This window comes from Neofelis nebulosa, chromosome 4, assembly GCF_028018385.1.
Source record: "Neofelis nebulosa isolate mNeoNeb1 chromosome 4, mNeoNeb1.pri, whole genome shotgun sequence".
NCBI lineage: Eukaryota > Metazoa > Chordata > Mammalia > Carnivora > Felidae > Neofelis > Neofelis nebulosa.
In genome coordinates this window covers 168,220,842-168,235,268 of record NC_080785.1, presented here as the reverse complement: position 1 = coordinate 168,235,268, position 14,427 = coordinate 168,220,842, and the positions used below count along the sequence as shown (strand labels likewise).

General features: G+C 49.8%; 1 protein-coding gene across 1 annotated transcript; it reads left to right on the top strand.

The window, feature by feature from the left end:
• The first annotated feature begins 364 nt into the window (after positions 1-364).
• Positions 365-13,637, top strand: LOC131510835 (zinc finger protein 555-like). Its single transcript, XM_058728415.1, has 4 exons — positions 365-521; positions 10,319-10,445; positions 10,879-11,062; positions 11,907-13,637. The coding sequence occupies exons 1-4, from the start codon at positions 519-521 to the stop codon at positions 13,465-13,467; spliced, it is 1,875 nt and encodes a 624-aa protein (XP_058584398.1). The 5' UTR covers positions 365-518; the 3' UTR covers positions 13,468-13,637.
• The last annotated feature ends 790 nt before the right edge of the window (positions 13,638-14,427 follow it).

Here is a 14,427-nt window from a genome sequence, read left to right as displayed (position 1 = left end):
CCGAGTCAGGAGGTCAGGGCCTGGCACGCCGCGCCACCCGGAGGCTCAACGCCCGGCGCACATCCGGAGCGCGCGGGTCAGCCACGTGTGTCGGGACGGCCTGTCACTCAGGGGTGTGGTCACGGAGAACCGTCCAATCAGAACGACAGGGGCGTTTCTCGAAACACAATCAGGGGCCCCCGGGGGCGGTGCCTGGAGGACTAGCCAATCAGGGACTTGAGTGAGGAGCACTGTCCAATCAAGGGCACCAGAGGCGGGTCTCGGAAAAGTACCCAATCAGGAGCCCTGGGAGAAGGAGGACCCCGAGCACCATCCAATCAGGGCGCGGGGGGCCGGAACACTGTCCAATCAGGCGCGGGGGCGGGAGCGCTTGCGGCCGCGTGGACGTGGCTCCGGGCAGGTCCCGGGGGCTCCTGCGCACCTGCCCGCGCGGACCCAGGTGTCTTCCTCTCACCTGCCCGGCCCTCGGGCCCGCGGGGAACACCTCTTCCCCGGAGAGCTCGGAGCCGGGCCCCGACATGGTGAGTGCGCGCGGCCCGGGCCGAGATCGGGAGTAGCTGGTTCCATCCGGCCGGAACCCGCTCCCTGCGGCCGCGGCCCGGGTGTCCCCGTCCCCGGGGCTCCCGACCCGCGTCTCCGCCTTCGGGCGAGGGAGGGGGGGATGTTGGGGACTCGCAGTCTTGGGTTGCCCCCCACCTCGGGGGGCGGGCGAGGAGTGTGGGGGGACCTGCTTGGGGCCCTGGGATCGGGGTGGGGGGGACCCCCTGACAGATCATTGGCCCCAGGTAACCGCTCCTGGGAGGGACGTGGCAGACAGCCGACTGGATCTGGGGCTGAGGGGAGAGGCGGTTCCGGCGCCTGGGTTCCCCCCTGCGGGGGGCTGGTGCGGCCTCCTGCGAAGCGTCATGCCCTCCCCTCAACACCTGCAGCGGGCCCGGGGTCGGCGCCCTTTGTTCCGGGGTGCAGTGCGGGGGCCCTGCACCGCGCCTGCCTGGTTCGTCCCCCCCCCCCCCCCCCGAAGATGTATTCACTTACCGGAACCTCGGTGTTTTAGCAGATGTCAAACCCGTTTAGTTAATAGCGCGAAGGCGAGCATGAAATGTTTTCAAAGGAGTGGATTTCAGAAAAATAAGAAAATGTCTTACATTCCATTTGTTAAACGTTCTCTGGAAGTCCGTCCCCGTGTGTAGTAAGTTTCGCAGGTCTGTGCCTTTGGGCGATGACAGGTGGAATCCCGGACCTCCCCGGGAAAGCCTTTCTGGGGAAAAGAGTGTCCGAGGAATAGAGAACATCTCCCTTCCCGTGGGCTGCGGAGGAACGAATACCCTTCCGCAAAGCGTGGCAGGTCAGTTGGTAAATTAGAAGGATAAAGCAGTCTGTGAGATTGGTTGGCCAATCTCGTTGAGTGGGCCGCGTGGAGCATTTGTGACAGTACCCTTTCCTTTTATTGCTGATACACTTTGCTGTAATGTGCAACAAATTAGTGTCCCTGGAAGGGGTAGGAATGCAAGCATCTTTGTTATTTAGAAGTCAGCCTGTCCCTGTCTCATGAATTAAAGTGTTCATCATTTCTGCCTCCGCTCTTCAGGGGCTGTCCCGCCGTGAATCGAGTTTCCCCGTAGGCCTGGACCCTTTTCCCATTGATGCGGCCGTCTTCCATCATGTCGGAGTGCTGTTGCCTTAAAATCCCGAGTGTCGGCAGGCCCTGCCTTGTTATTTAGAACACTTTGCCTGTCCTTGGACATTTGTTCTTCCTGTTAGATTTGCAGAATTACTCTTTGTCTAGTCCCCCCAAAAAAACCACACTTGGGCTTGTGGGTTTAATAGAATATTACGAAGACCGTAGGTCTGTCTTGGGAGGGTTGGTATCTTAGTAACAGTGAGATCTTGTCTCTGTGCTTTCTTTCCATTTATTTCTTTTTGGGTATTAACCCTTAATGGTTTCAGATTTTTCCATTTGGCTCTTTCTATAGCTTTCATTTTACTTATTTGATACTACTGAAATTTGGTTTTCACCATGGTATGTGGTATCTTTTTTAAATGAATTTTTGACTTGCTGTTAATGAAATTTGGTTTCATATTGAATTTTTATCCTGGAATCTTGTTAAAAATCTTATTTTGTGACTGTCATTTTTGTTACGTCCGTGTCCCGTATATAGTTTTTAAAAAAAATTTTTTTTTAACGTTTATTTATTTTTGAGACAGAGAGAGACAGAGCATGAACAGGGGAGGGGCAGAGAGAGAGGGAGACACGGAATCTGAAACAGGCTCCAGGCTCTGAGCGGTCAGCACAGAGCCCGATGCGGGGCTCGAACTCACGGACCGTGAGATCGTGACCTGAGCCGAAGTCGGACGCTTAACCGACCGAGCCACCCAGGCGCCCCCACCCCCACCCCCCCGTATATACAGTTTTTAAGCTTAGGCACGAAGACCAGTGTTTGTTTTCTAGTATTGGACCTGTGTTTATTTTCTGGTGGTACCGGATCAGATCTCTAGTATAATGTTGATTAAATCAAGAGTGAGGTGCTAGGCATACCTGATTTGTACCCAATTGTTTTGGAGGAAACAACGAGCTTCATACCGTTTTATATGATCTTTGTTCTCTTTTGAACCTTCTTTCATTGGTTTTTCTTGACCAGGTTAGGCATGTTACCATCATTTCCCAGTGGTAAGATTTTTTTACGTATGATTGCTGAATATTATAAAATGGCTTTTGACGTCTCTTGGGAGCATTACACGTAAATCACACGAATTGGTTTTAGCATATTCTGTTGTGTAATATAGCACTAATGCAGGAAAATGCATTTGACACAGGTTCAGTTGACAGATACCTTAAAAAAGAACCCTCCGTGCAGTGAGATTCAGCCGTAAATGTAGAACAAGCCTTCACACGAGAAGCCCCACTCGAAGTGAACCCCAGGCAGGCCCTCTCCCTCTCCAGGGGTAACGAATACGTAGAAGTATATGAAGACTTGTATGTGTATATTTGTGGTTCTGCTCATAGAGTTCCGTACACGCATATCGTTACATGTGTGTATGTAACACGTACACGTGTGTATGTTTTTTAGCGATTTAGGTATCCAACTGCAGTATAATCAGAAATGATTAATTTTCCTGCTCTCCTCTCCTCTGCCCTGCAGCCAGTCATTCATATGTATCTACACAAACACACACGTCAACATATATACGTTCTTCCGAACCCGCTTGTGTGGCACATTTCCCGTAGTACGGCAACTTGATTTTCTTATTTATCATTTTCCTCCCAAGAGAATTTAAAATCCACGTGGTTCAGAATTCTTGTTTTGATCAGTGCTGCAGCCCCGGTGCCCGCAGATTCTAGGACCCAAGTAACCGCGACCTGAATACAGTTCACTCCGCGGAAGAGCCAGAGGTAAGGTCCTCAGACAGAGCGGTCCTGCAGAGACACAGGGCTCTGCCACGAGCAGGAGCGTGAGGGCATGAGGGCAATAGGAGACGTTCCTGTTGCCTACTCACCTTAGTGCCCGGCAGAAATCAGTGCATTCTTCTTACCACACTGGGAAATAGCAGTCACAACAGAGAAACCACCACACGGTGTGTGTACAAGTGCAGGCGTTGGAGGAGTTTCGGGGATGTTACCGACCGGCCTGCACTTCCTCTGCCGTGAGCCAGTTTTAATAAGACCTGCTCTGCGGAGTTTTTAAGAATATACCAGCTAATGTATACGAGGCTTTTGGCAGAATCTTTTGCATATACTGGGTTCTGCATGGCACTTAAAAAATTAATGTCATAAAGATGGTGCGTTTGAGCCAGGTGTGTTGGGAGTCCCTGTCTCCATCTGCTGGGGCTGCTGTAACAAAAATGCCATAGACCAGGGGCGCCCGGGTGGCCCAGTCGGTTGAACGTCCAACTTCGGCTCAGGTCATGATCTCACGGTTTGGGAGTCCGAGCCCCGCATCGGGCTCTGTGCTGACAGCTCAGAGCCCGGAGCCTGCTTTGGATTCTGTGTCCCCCCGGTCTCTCTCTGCCCCTCCCCAGCTTGCGTTCTGTCTCTCAAAAATAAACATTTTAAAAATAAAATAAAATTGAGGTGCCTGGGTGGCTCAGTCGGTTAAGCGTCCGATTTCAGCTCAGGTCACGATCTCGCGGTCCGTGAGTTCGAGCCCCGCGTCAGGCTCTGGGCTGAAGGCTCAGAGCCTGCTTCTGATTCTGTGTCTCCCTCTCTCTCTGCCCCTCCCCCACTCATGGTGTCTTTCTTTGTAAAAAATAAATAAACATTAAAAAAATGCCACAGACCAGCCGCTTATAAACAATACACATTTGTCTCTCACAGTTCTGGAGACCGAGAAGTCCAAGGTCAAGGTGTCTTGATGTCAGATTTGGCAGATTTCTGGCAGATTTCGTGTCTGGTGAGGACCTTCTTCCTGGCTCACAGACAGTGGTCTCCTCACTGTGTGCTCACATGGCGGGAGGGACGAGGGAGCTCTCTCAGGCCTCTTATAAGGGCACTCACCCCACCTATGAGGGCTAAAGCCTCATGGCCTAATCCCCTCCCCAGGGCCCCACCTCTCAGTACCCTCACACTAAAGTTAGGATTGAACATGAATTTTGGAGGGCACAAAAACATTTCAGTCCGTAGCAGTCCCCAAGACCACGCTTAAGTTCAGAGGTCCACTAGGAGGACTCCCAGGACTCAGCACATAGTTGTGCTCACGGCCCTGATTTATTACAGCGCGAGAGAATACAGCACCAGGTCAGCAGAGGGGAAATGTGCCTGGGGCCAAGTCCCGAGGACACCAGCCACAGGGTTCCAGGTGTCCCCTCCGGGGACATCATGCAGGATATGCTCAGTCCCTCCAGCAGCCCGGAGTGAGGGCACATGTAAATGGTGTCTACCAGGGAAGCTAACGAGAGACTCTGGTACCGGGTCATGGAGACACCCTATGCCTAGCACGTACCAACATTCTAGACTCCCAGAAGGAAAGCTGGTCTTCAGCACAAGACATTACTAGCATATCAAGACATAGGGAGCCTCTCCTAACAGGGTGGTGGGAAGCCTTCCCAAATCCAAGTTCCTGTGAACCAGCCAAGGGCCAACCTTGGGAGCAGGACCCAGGCCTATTAAGTTAACACTTCTGAACAGCCCGTTCCGGGGCACCTGGGTGGCTCAGTCGGTTGGGCGTCCGACTTCAGCTCAAGCCATGATCTCACAGCTCGTGGGTTCGAGCCCCGCGTCGGGCTCTGTGCCGACAGCTCGGAGCCTGGAGCCTGCTTCGGATTCTGTGTCTCCCTCTCTCTCTGCCCCTCCCCTGCTCATGCTCTGTCTCTCTCTGTCTCAAAAATAAATAAAAACATCAAAAACAAATTTTTTTGAACAGTCCGTTCCTTTGGCCCTTGGACAAGACATCTTTACAGCAAAATTATTATCAGTGGTACCCCGTGTAGCCGAGTGAGACCAGTCTGCAGTATTGGTTTCGGTTATGCCCTATACGGGTCCTGACTTGTCCAGTTCAAGCAAATCCCGTTGATCATAAAGGTAAAGGTCTTAGAACATTAGGAGGCTTCATCCTCAAAATTTCTGTATTGTTTTATTTTCACCTGGCCTCAGGTGTCCGTTCTGGCATGGCTGGCTCGAGTGTCTTTCAGGGATAAGATAGTGTCCTGATGGGATATGCATTAGGCAGCCGGGTCAGCGGGTCCCCACTGTGGACTCTGGGGTGGGGGGGGCTTGCCCTGGAGTTTTCAGTGCAGCCTATTTATTATTGTTTTTAAAAATATTTTTATTTATTTTTGAGAGAGAGGGAGACAGGGTGTGAGTGGGGGAGGGGCAAAGAGGGAGGGAGATAGAATATGAAGCAGGCTCCAGGCTCTGAGCTGTCAGCACAGAGCCCAGTGTGGAGCTTGAACTCACGAACCTTGAGATCATGACCGCATCCGACTTTGGCTCAGGTCATGAGTCGGACGCTTAACCGACTGAGCCACCCAGGCGCCCCGGCCTATTTTTTTAACTTTAGTTATTTTGAGAGACCGAGAGAGAAGGGGCGGGGGAGGGGGGGGGGACGAATGGGGGAGGGGCAGGGGAGACAGAATCCCAAGCAGTCCCCACCCGGTCAGCACAAAGCCCAACATGGCACTCGAACTGACGAATCACGAGATCATGACCTGAGCCGAAGTCGGACGCTTAGCCAACTGAGCCACCCAGGCGCCCTCAGTGCAGCCTATTTGAAGTAACGCAGTCTGGTCCCTGTTAGCAGGGATGCCTGCGGTGGTCACCTTCAGACACTTTTGTGACCCACAACGCTAGTTCGTCCACCTCACCAGTGGGGACGGCATCTGGGGGTGGTCTGTGTGGAAAGTAACGGAAACGAACAGCTTGATTTCAGATTGTCTCATTGGAGAACAAGGCCTTCATCACCGGCAACCGCGAGTGACCCAGATGGACCACCTGGAGGTTTTCGTGGGTTAGGACCTCAGACAAGTGTCCTAAGTTTGCAGGGTTCCCAGTCAGAGTCCTGTTCCTGGAGCTTGCACCTGCTTTCAGAACAGCCCAGCGTGCAGTGGGGCTGAAACAGCCATTGCGGACACCGCGGGCCATTAGCTTGCAGTCAAGTTCAGGCGGTTCGCAATTCCCCAAATCACCAGGGGGCCTCTTTTAGAAGCAGCAGAGCTGAGACGCTGCAGGGTCAGAACTGTTCCAAGCTGTTCCAAGCTGCACGTGCGGTCCCTGCTCTCATCCGAGTCCGCGTGACGCACTGCCGGACCGTCGTCTGCCTCTAGCGGCCATCAGAAGTGAGTTTCGGTGGGGCGCCTCGGTGGTGGTTCAGTCAGCTGAGCATTTGACTTCAGTTCAGGTCATGATCTTGCAGTTTGTGGGTTCGAGCCCCGCGTCGGGGTCTGTGCTGACAGCTCGGAGCCTGGAGCTGCTTTGGATTCTGTATCTCCCTCTCTGCCCCTCCCCTGCTCACGCCCTGTCTCTCACCCTCTCAAAAATAATAAACTTTAAAAAAAAAAAAAAAGAAAGAAAAAGAAGTAGGTTTTTGTAAGAGCTCTTTGGCAAGCTGAAAACTTGTACTTAAAATTCCCAAAGCATCTCTCCATTTAGAGATTGCCTGCTTCACTGTTTCCCTCTTGTTGTGAACCTGCGGTAGGTAAAAACCCAGTAAAAAACCTAAACTTGTTCTACCAGTTAGGAGTTTTTTTTTTTTTTTCAACGTTTTTTATTTATTTTTGGGACAGACAGAGACAGAGCATGAACGGGGGAGGGGCAGAGAGAGAGGGAGACACAGAGTCGGAAACAGGCTCCAGGCTCCGAGCCGTCGGCCCAGAGCCCGACGCGGGGCTCGAACTCACGGACCGCGAGATTGTGACCTGGCCGAAGTTGGCCCCTTAACCGACTGCACCACCCAGGCGCCCCCCAGTTAGGAGTTTAAATTCCACCCCATGCACCAGTGGCAACAAGCAAGGGGGTCGTGTCCGGTCCACACTGTTTCCCTGCGCTGATTGGGATGATTCCTTTAGCATTACATTACAGGCATGTGCGTCCCTTTTTATCTTACTTGCGGATGCAGTAGCCCCGAAACAAAACCAGTTTAAGTAAAAAACCCACAAAACAACCTTTTCCCTTTCTCCTCATCCCAGACTTATTTGAAGCCGTTTGAGTTCTGTAGTGTTGCCGGAACAAGTGACCACAAACCGGGTGGCTTCAGAACTCACTCTCTCAGATTCTGGAGGCTGGAAGCCCAAGATCAAGAGGGCGGAGGGTCGTGCTTCTGTGTCATCCTGGTGTCTTACGGCCTCGGGCAGCCCCGGGTGTTCTTTTGTTGGTCGCAGCACAGTTCCAATCTCTGCACCCCATCTTCACGTGGCTGCCGTCCCTGCGTGTCCTTGACTTTGCATTGGCATTCCCCCTTCAGGATGCCACCAGCCGGATTGGATTCGGGCCCATCCTACCGACCTTGTCTTAACTGGGTTATGTTTGCAAAGATCTTATTTCCAAGGAAGGTCACATTCATAGATACCAAGGGTTAGGATTTCAGCATACCTTTTTGGGAGACAGCGTAACCCACGATGAGGCCCTCGAAGTGAGTCCAGCATTTACTGGGTAACACTCCAGCTTCCAGGGACGATCCCGGCTGCCATGTGAGGCGTGGGCCGGGAGGCTGCGGCAGCCCAGCAGCAACCAGGCAGAAGGATGGGGAGAGGATCCCCGCCCCTGGTCCCTTGGTTTATCTGAAGTTCTGCTCCAGTCCTGGAAACTGATTTAACTAATTTTTTTCTCCCAGCGCAATGCAAACTTTTCATATATTTTGCCCATCCATAGTTTACCCTTGGGAACCTGGGGGCCCTTTCTCCTCCTGCCTGGAAGAGAGGACAAAAATGAGAGACCTCACCAGAGCTGTGTTTTGTTTAAGTCTTCTCGCTCAGATAGCATGGCCCAAAGCAGCAGGATACCCAGCGCGCCAGCCCCCCTGGGGATGGACCTCTGTCATCTTTACCTCTGTCAACTCTTGATTCATGACAGACTGCAGCTCTGCTGGCTCTCCACACCTTCTCTCCATACACATGGCTTCTGCTATGTGTCAGTGAGCCAGGGGTGTTCTAGCAGATTCCATTTCTGATCCCAACTGTGTCCGGTGTCCCCCAAGACCATCCTTGTGTCCTGCGAGTAGGACCCTCGTGACTTAGCGTATAGTTTTACTCGTGACTGTGATCTGTTACAACAAACGGAGACACAGCAGAGTTAGCACAGGGAACAGGCACGTGGGGAAAAGTGTTCTTTCCCGGTGGAGTCACACGGAGTGTGCCCAGCAGTGAGTCTTGACAACGCGGGAGGTACTGTCACGCAGGGAGTCTTGGTAGAGACCCAGCGCCCGGCATTTTGACTCCAGACTCCCAGAAGGAAGGCAGGTGTTGCGTATTAACGTGTCACGTGCACAGCAGTTTAGACACCGTGGGTGAGATCAGTCAGGCTGGTGTGAAACCTGAAACCCAGGTTCCCAGACACCAGCCTGGCCAGGAGTTGTGTCTACAAATAAAGTTAAGGCCCCTGATGGCACGTTTCCTGCACACTAGGAGTGGGGATTCACTGGAAGAAGCATAAGATAACTAAGAACAGTGCAGCTGACTCAGGGACCGGTTGCTCCCTGTGCCCATCACGGGGATTTTCCCATTCAGCTGCTACCCTGTTGAACAGGTAAATTCTGGCAGCAAAACTGCCGACTGAGAGTATTTTCTCCTGCTCATAGATGTCAGTGGGCCAGTGAACTTTTTAAAAGACCAGGGTTCAAGGGAGGCATGCAGCTCAGTGGGTCCTGTGCTCTCAGGGGTTGGCCTGACATGCTCACGTGCCCAGCAGGGGAGGGACAGGGGGAGGAGAGAAATTGAGAGCATGGCCTCTGGGATGATGTATGGAGGGGGGAGCTTTTACCTGCAACTTGATACGTGGGAGGGTTTCCTTTGTAGGAAGGCACTGCCTAACCCGATCTGTTTTTATCATCAAGGGCAAATTCACTGATGGGTGTTTTTGACTTCAGTTAACCCCCTGGTGGGATGGGACTCAACCTTATCCTCAGTACTCTTCCATGTTTCTGGTGGGAAGAGCTGCTTGTCACCAGATAACATTTGTCTGGTGGGGGTCCGGCGGGCAGTTGCACTGAGACTCGGGAGTGTGGGGAATGAATGGATGCAGGTCTGAGTTCTCATGCCTGTTTCCTCTTCCCTGAGCTCTGACTTCTCAACAACTTTCTATCCTATTTCTCTATGACACAAATACATAAACAGTACTTCCTCAAGAGAATTTTGCCATTTAGCCAGTAGGACCTGTCTACTTAGGGCCTGGAGTTAAGATGTTGTGGTCAGTTGGCCCCTGCTGCAAGTTGGATTCCACCAAGTCTCTCAGGAAGGAAAAGTCCCCCAATCCTTGAGTGTGTTCTTATTTCATAAAACCTCACCCACGTTTGACCTGGGGCTTGACATGGTGTGCAACAGGGAAGGAGCGAAAGTAGTTTGTATCACAAAGGACCGGTGGGTCTTAAAATGCAAATATTTGATTCATTTGGAGAGCTGTTCTGTGAATTCTCCATTGTGGTCCGAACCCTTTGGTTAAAGGAGAATGAGATTTGATGTGGTTGCAGCAAGAGTGTAAAGATAAGTTCAGTAGGGTGAGTGGCACTGTTAAACTTGTGAGGAGGATGTAAATGTGGACAGAGTGAGAGGTCTGATGATTGAGTCATAGAGTGGATGTCGGGTGACCACAGGGTCTTGTCTGAATGTCCCGTGAATTGAATTGACTTGCTCTAGAGTCTCAACTTTCCTTCTGCACATATGTTGGATGTTTTAGGACTCAGTGGTCTTTGAGGATGTGGCTGTGGACTTTACCCTGGAGGAGTGGGCTTTGCTGGATTCTGCTCAGAGGAAGCTCTACAGAGATGTGATGCTGGAAAACTTGAAAAACCTGGCCGCAGTGGGTAAGAATGACCTCATTCCTTCACTTGGTTGTTTGGAGAACAAGCATTTCTTACACATCAAGCCTGTTTCAAGATTTTAAATGTGGAAAGGGAATGCTTATTAATTAGTAAGCCAGGGTCACAACCATCAGAGAGCTAGAATCTTATAATGTCTGCATGAGAATGAGAATCTTTGTGTTAAACTGATTTTTTTTTCTTTCTATAAAGCAAGCTCCCTTTGTGTCATCAGAAAATATCGATTTCATGGGTCATTAAGGAGCCCAATGAAGTTTATGTAATCGTATGAGAATTCAACTGCCTTCATTCAATTGCTTACCGTTTTGAGCCCTCGTACTTGTATCGGTGAAGTCCCGATACAGCTAAAGTCCTCAGTGTCATTTCAACTAACAGGTACCTTCTTCCTTTAAAACTTTTGTTCCCTTTTTGCTTTCAGATGATGAGACTCAATTGAAGGCCAGTGGGTCTGTTTCTCAGCAGGATGCTTATGGGAATAAAATATCCAAGGGAAACAAATTGGCAAAGTTCACCAGAAATGAATCCTGGGCCTCCGTTTTAGGGAAAATTTGGGAAGAACTCAGCACGGAAGATCAGCCCACAAACCAGGGGAGACATCTGAGGTGAGCTGCACTCACAAGAGAAAGCAGTATTCCAGGAGAGAATCCTAGTATGTCATGAAATTTAAAAAGCAAAGAAAACAAGTCACCCACAGGAGCCTAGATCAAATTTGTTTACTCAGTGAGAATTTTTACAAAAAAAATTTCTTTAAATAGGATGTTGATGTTGAGTGTTAGAAACATAATTCAGTTGGAAACAATTAGGAGGAAAAGCCCATGTTTAAGAAACTGTTTTCGGGGAGCCTGGGGGCTCAGTCCGTTGAGCACCCTCCTTTGGCTCAGGTCATGATCTCATGGTTCGTGGGTTCAAGCCCCGCATTGGGCTGTGTGCTGACATCTCAGAGCCTGGAGGCTGCTTCAGATTCTGTGTCTCCCTCTCTGCCCCTCCCTCCCTCACGCTCTGTGTGTGTGTCTCTCTCTCAGAAATAAGTAAACATTAAAAAAAAAAAAAGAAACTGTTTTCATCATGCCTATGGTTCAATCTCCTCATGATATTGTTTACTCTGCTTTATCAGATAGCCTACACATTCACTGAAATTGATGAAAATGTAATCCTTTTTTTTTTTTAACGTTTATTTATTTTTGAGAGACAGAGCATGCGCAGGGGAGGAGTAGAGAGAGAGAGAGGGAGACACAGAATCCAAAGCAGGCCCCAGGCTCTGAGCTGTCAGCACAGAGCCCGACACGGGGCTTGAACTCACAAATCATGAGATCATGACCTGAGCCAAAGTTGGACGCCTAACCGACTGAGCCATCCACGCGCCCCTAAGAATGTAATCCTGATACTTATTAGTAAATATTAAATCATTAGTCCAACTGTTGATAACATGCTTCTTCTTCTTAACAGAAATCCTGTGGTGGAGAGACTCTCTGAAGGTAATGGTCAGTGCAGGGAAGGCTCCAGTCAGATTCCAAATCTTAATCTGTGTGAGAAAACTCTTTGCGGAGTTAAAGAGGATGAATGCAGTGAGTATGAGAAAGTCTTCGGGTGTCCCTCCCTCGAGAGTCACATCGCCATGCACGCTGGACACAAAGCGTACCGGTGTCAGGAGTGTGGGCGGGCCTATAGCTGTCATGCACACCTAAGAATGCATGGGAGAACCCACAACAGAGAGAGAACCTACGCGTGTAAATTATGTGGAAAAACCTTTCCTCGTACCTCTTCCCTCAACCGGCACGTAAGGATTCACACTGCTGAGAAAACCTATGAGTGTCAGCAGTGTGGGAAAGCCTTCATTGATTTCTCAAGTCTTACTAGTCATGTGAGAACTCACACTGGAGAGAAGCCATATAAGTGCAAGGAATGTGGGAAAGCCTTCAGTTATTCCTCAACTTTCCGGAGACACATGATAACGCACACTGGAGAGAAGCCCTATAAATGTAAGGAATGTGGGGAAGCCTTCAGCTACTCCTCAACTTTTCGGAGGCATATGATCTCACACACTGGGGAGACACCACATAAATGTAAGGAATGTGGAGAAGCCTTCAGCTACTCCTCAGCTTTTCGCAGGCACATGATCTCACACACTGGAGAGAAGCCCTACGAATGTAAACAGTGTGGGAAAACCTTTATTTACCTGCAGTCCTTCCGGAGACACGAAAGGATTCACACTGGAGAGAAACCCTACGAATGCAAACAATGTGGGAAAACCTTCATTTATCCCCAGTCCTTTCGAAGACACGAAAGGACTCATGGTGGACAGAAGCCCTATGAGTGCAGCCAGTGTGGGAAAGCCTTCAGCCATCCCTCGTCCTTTCGAGGGCATATGAGAGTGCACACTGGGGAGAAACCTTATGAATGCAGTCAGTGTGGCAAAACTTTCAACTGGCCCATCTCCTTACGAAGACATATGAGGACACACACCAGAGAGAAACCCTACGAGTGCAAACAGTGTGGGAAAGCCTTCAATTTGTCTGCTTGCTTTCGAGAACATGTGTGGATGCATCCAGGAGACAAGTCCTATCAATGCAAGCTATGTGGGAAAGCGTTCTATTGCCACATATCCTTACAGAAACACATGAGAAGGCACACCGCAGAGAAACTCTATGAATGCAAGCAGTGCGGGAAAGCTTTCAGTTGGCCTGAACTCCTGCAGCAGCACGTGAGAACACATACGGCGGAGAAGCCCTATGAATGTAAGGAATGCGGGAAGGTCTTCAAATGGCCGTCATCCTTGCCGATACATATGAGAGTGCACACTGGAGAGAAACCCTATGAATGTAAGGAGTGTGGGAAGGCCTTTAGTTGTTCCTCATCCTTAAGAAGACATGTAAGGATACACACTACCGAGAGACACTACTTATGCACTGCGGGAAATTCTGCAGATGAATTCATGCCCCATGCTTCAGAAAATCCACACCAGGAGAGAAATCTGATAAAAGTTGTAAATATGGTACTGCCTTTGTGAGAACCCCATCAAAGTGGACCCATGGGGTGTGCATTTCCTGTTCTTTTACTGGATAAAAACTTGGGTGCAGAATAGCTCTCCAAGTACTCTTAGCTTTCATACGAAAGTTTGCAAATACTATGTTTTCCCCTACATTTCAGTAAATAAACCTATCTTTACAGTTTGTTGGACTCCTGATGATTTGAAGTGTATTTTTTTTTTTTTAATTTTTTTTTCAATGTTTTTTATTTATTTTTGGGACAGAGAGAGACAGCATGAACGGGGGAGGGGCAGAGAGAGAGGGAGACACAGAATCGGAAACAGGCTCCAGGCTCCGAGCCATCAGCCCAGAGCCTGACGCGGGGCTCGAACTCACGGACCACGAGATCGTGACCTGGCTGAAGTCGGACGCTTAACCGACTGTGCCACCCAGGCGCCCCTGAAGTGTATTTTTAATATGTAAGTAGTTTTAGTTTTTTAGTTCTTTAAATTCTTTAAGGGGTTTTTGGAACAATGACACTTTGGTATTTCTTGGGATTTTCTTACTAGCTTGGTGTGGCAGATCCTGGGTATCACCTGTTACGTATTTTCCGCCATACTGAGAATCTATTTATTTAATTTGGCCAGAGGAGCCTTATTGCATTTGCTTTACAAATAGTTTGCAGAAATGGATAATTATGCAGAGTTCTTCAAAGCATAGTCTCATGTGAATTGTCACTTTCAACTTTTTCCCTTTGCTCCTTGCCCTTGAGTGTGACTGGAAATTGGACAGTAGGCTTTTACTTGAGAGATACTTTGCAACCATGAGATATAAGATACAGAGTTTGAGGTGGTTCTTCCAGATTGTATTATGTCAACGTGGGCAGTGTTGGGAACTACATTTCCCAGAAACCCTTCCCTTTACGTTCAGATTTACCAATAGCCTAACTTGGCACGAGATTTGGAAGGTGGAAGTGAAGAAGCCATTTCTGTTTGGAGCCA

Bases quoted from the DNA above. Each gene is read 5' to 3' on its own strand.
- LOC131510835 (XM_058728415.1), top strand. The intron at 10,446-10,878 runs GTAAGAATGACC...TTTTGCTTTCAG, and splicing joins GAAAAACCTGGCCGCAGTGG to ATGATGAGACTCAATTGAAG. The intron at 11,063-11,906 runs GTGAGCTGCACT...TCTTCTTAACAG, and splicing joins AACCAGGGGAGACATCTGAG to AAATCCTGTGGTGGAGAGAC.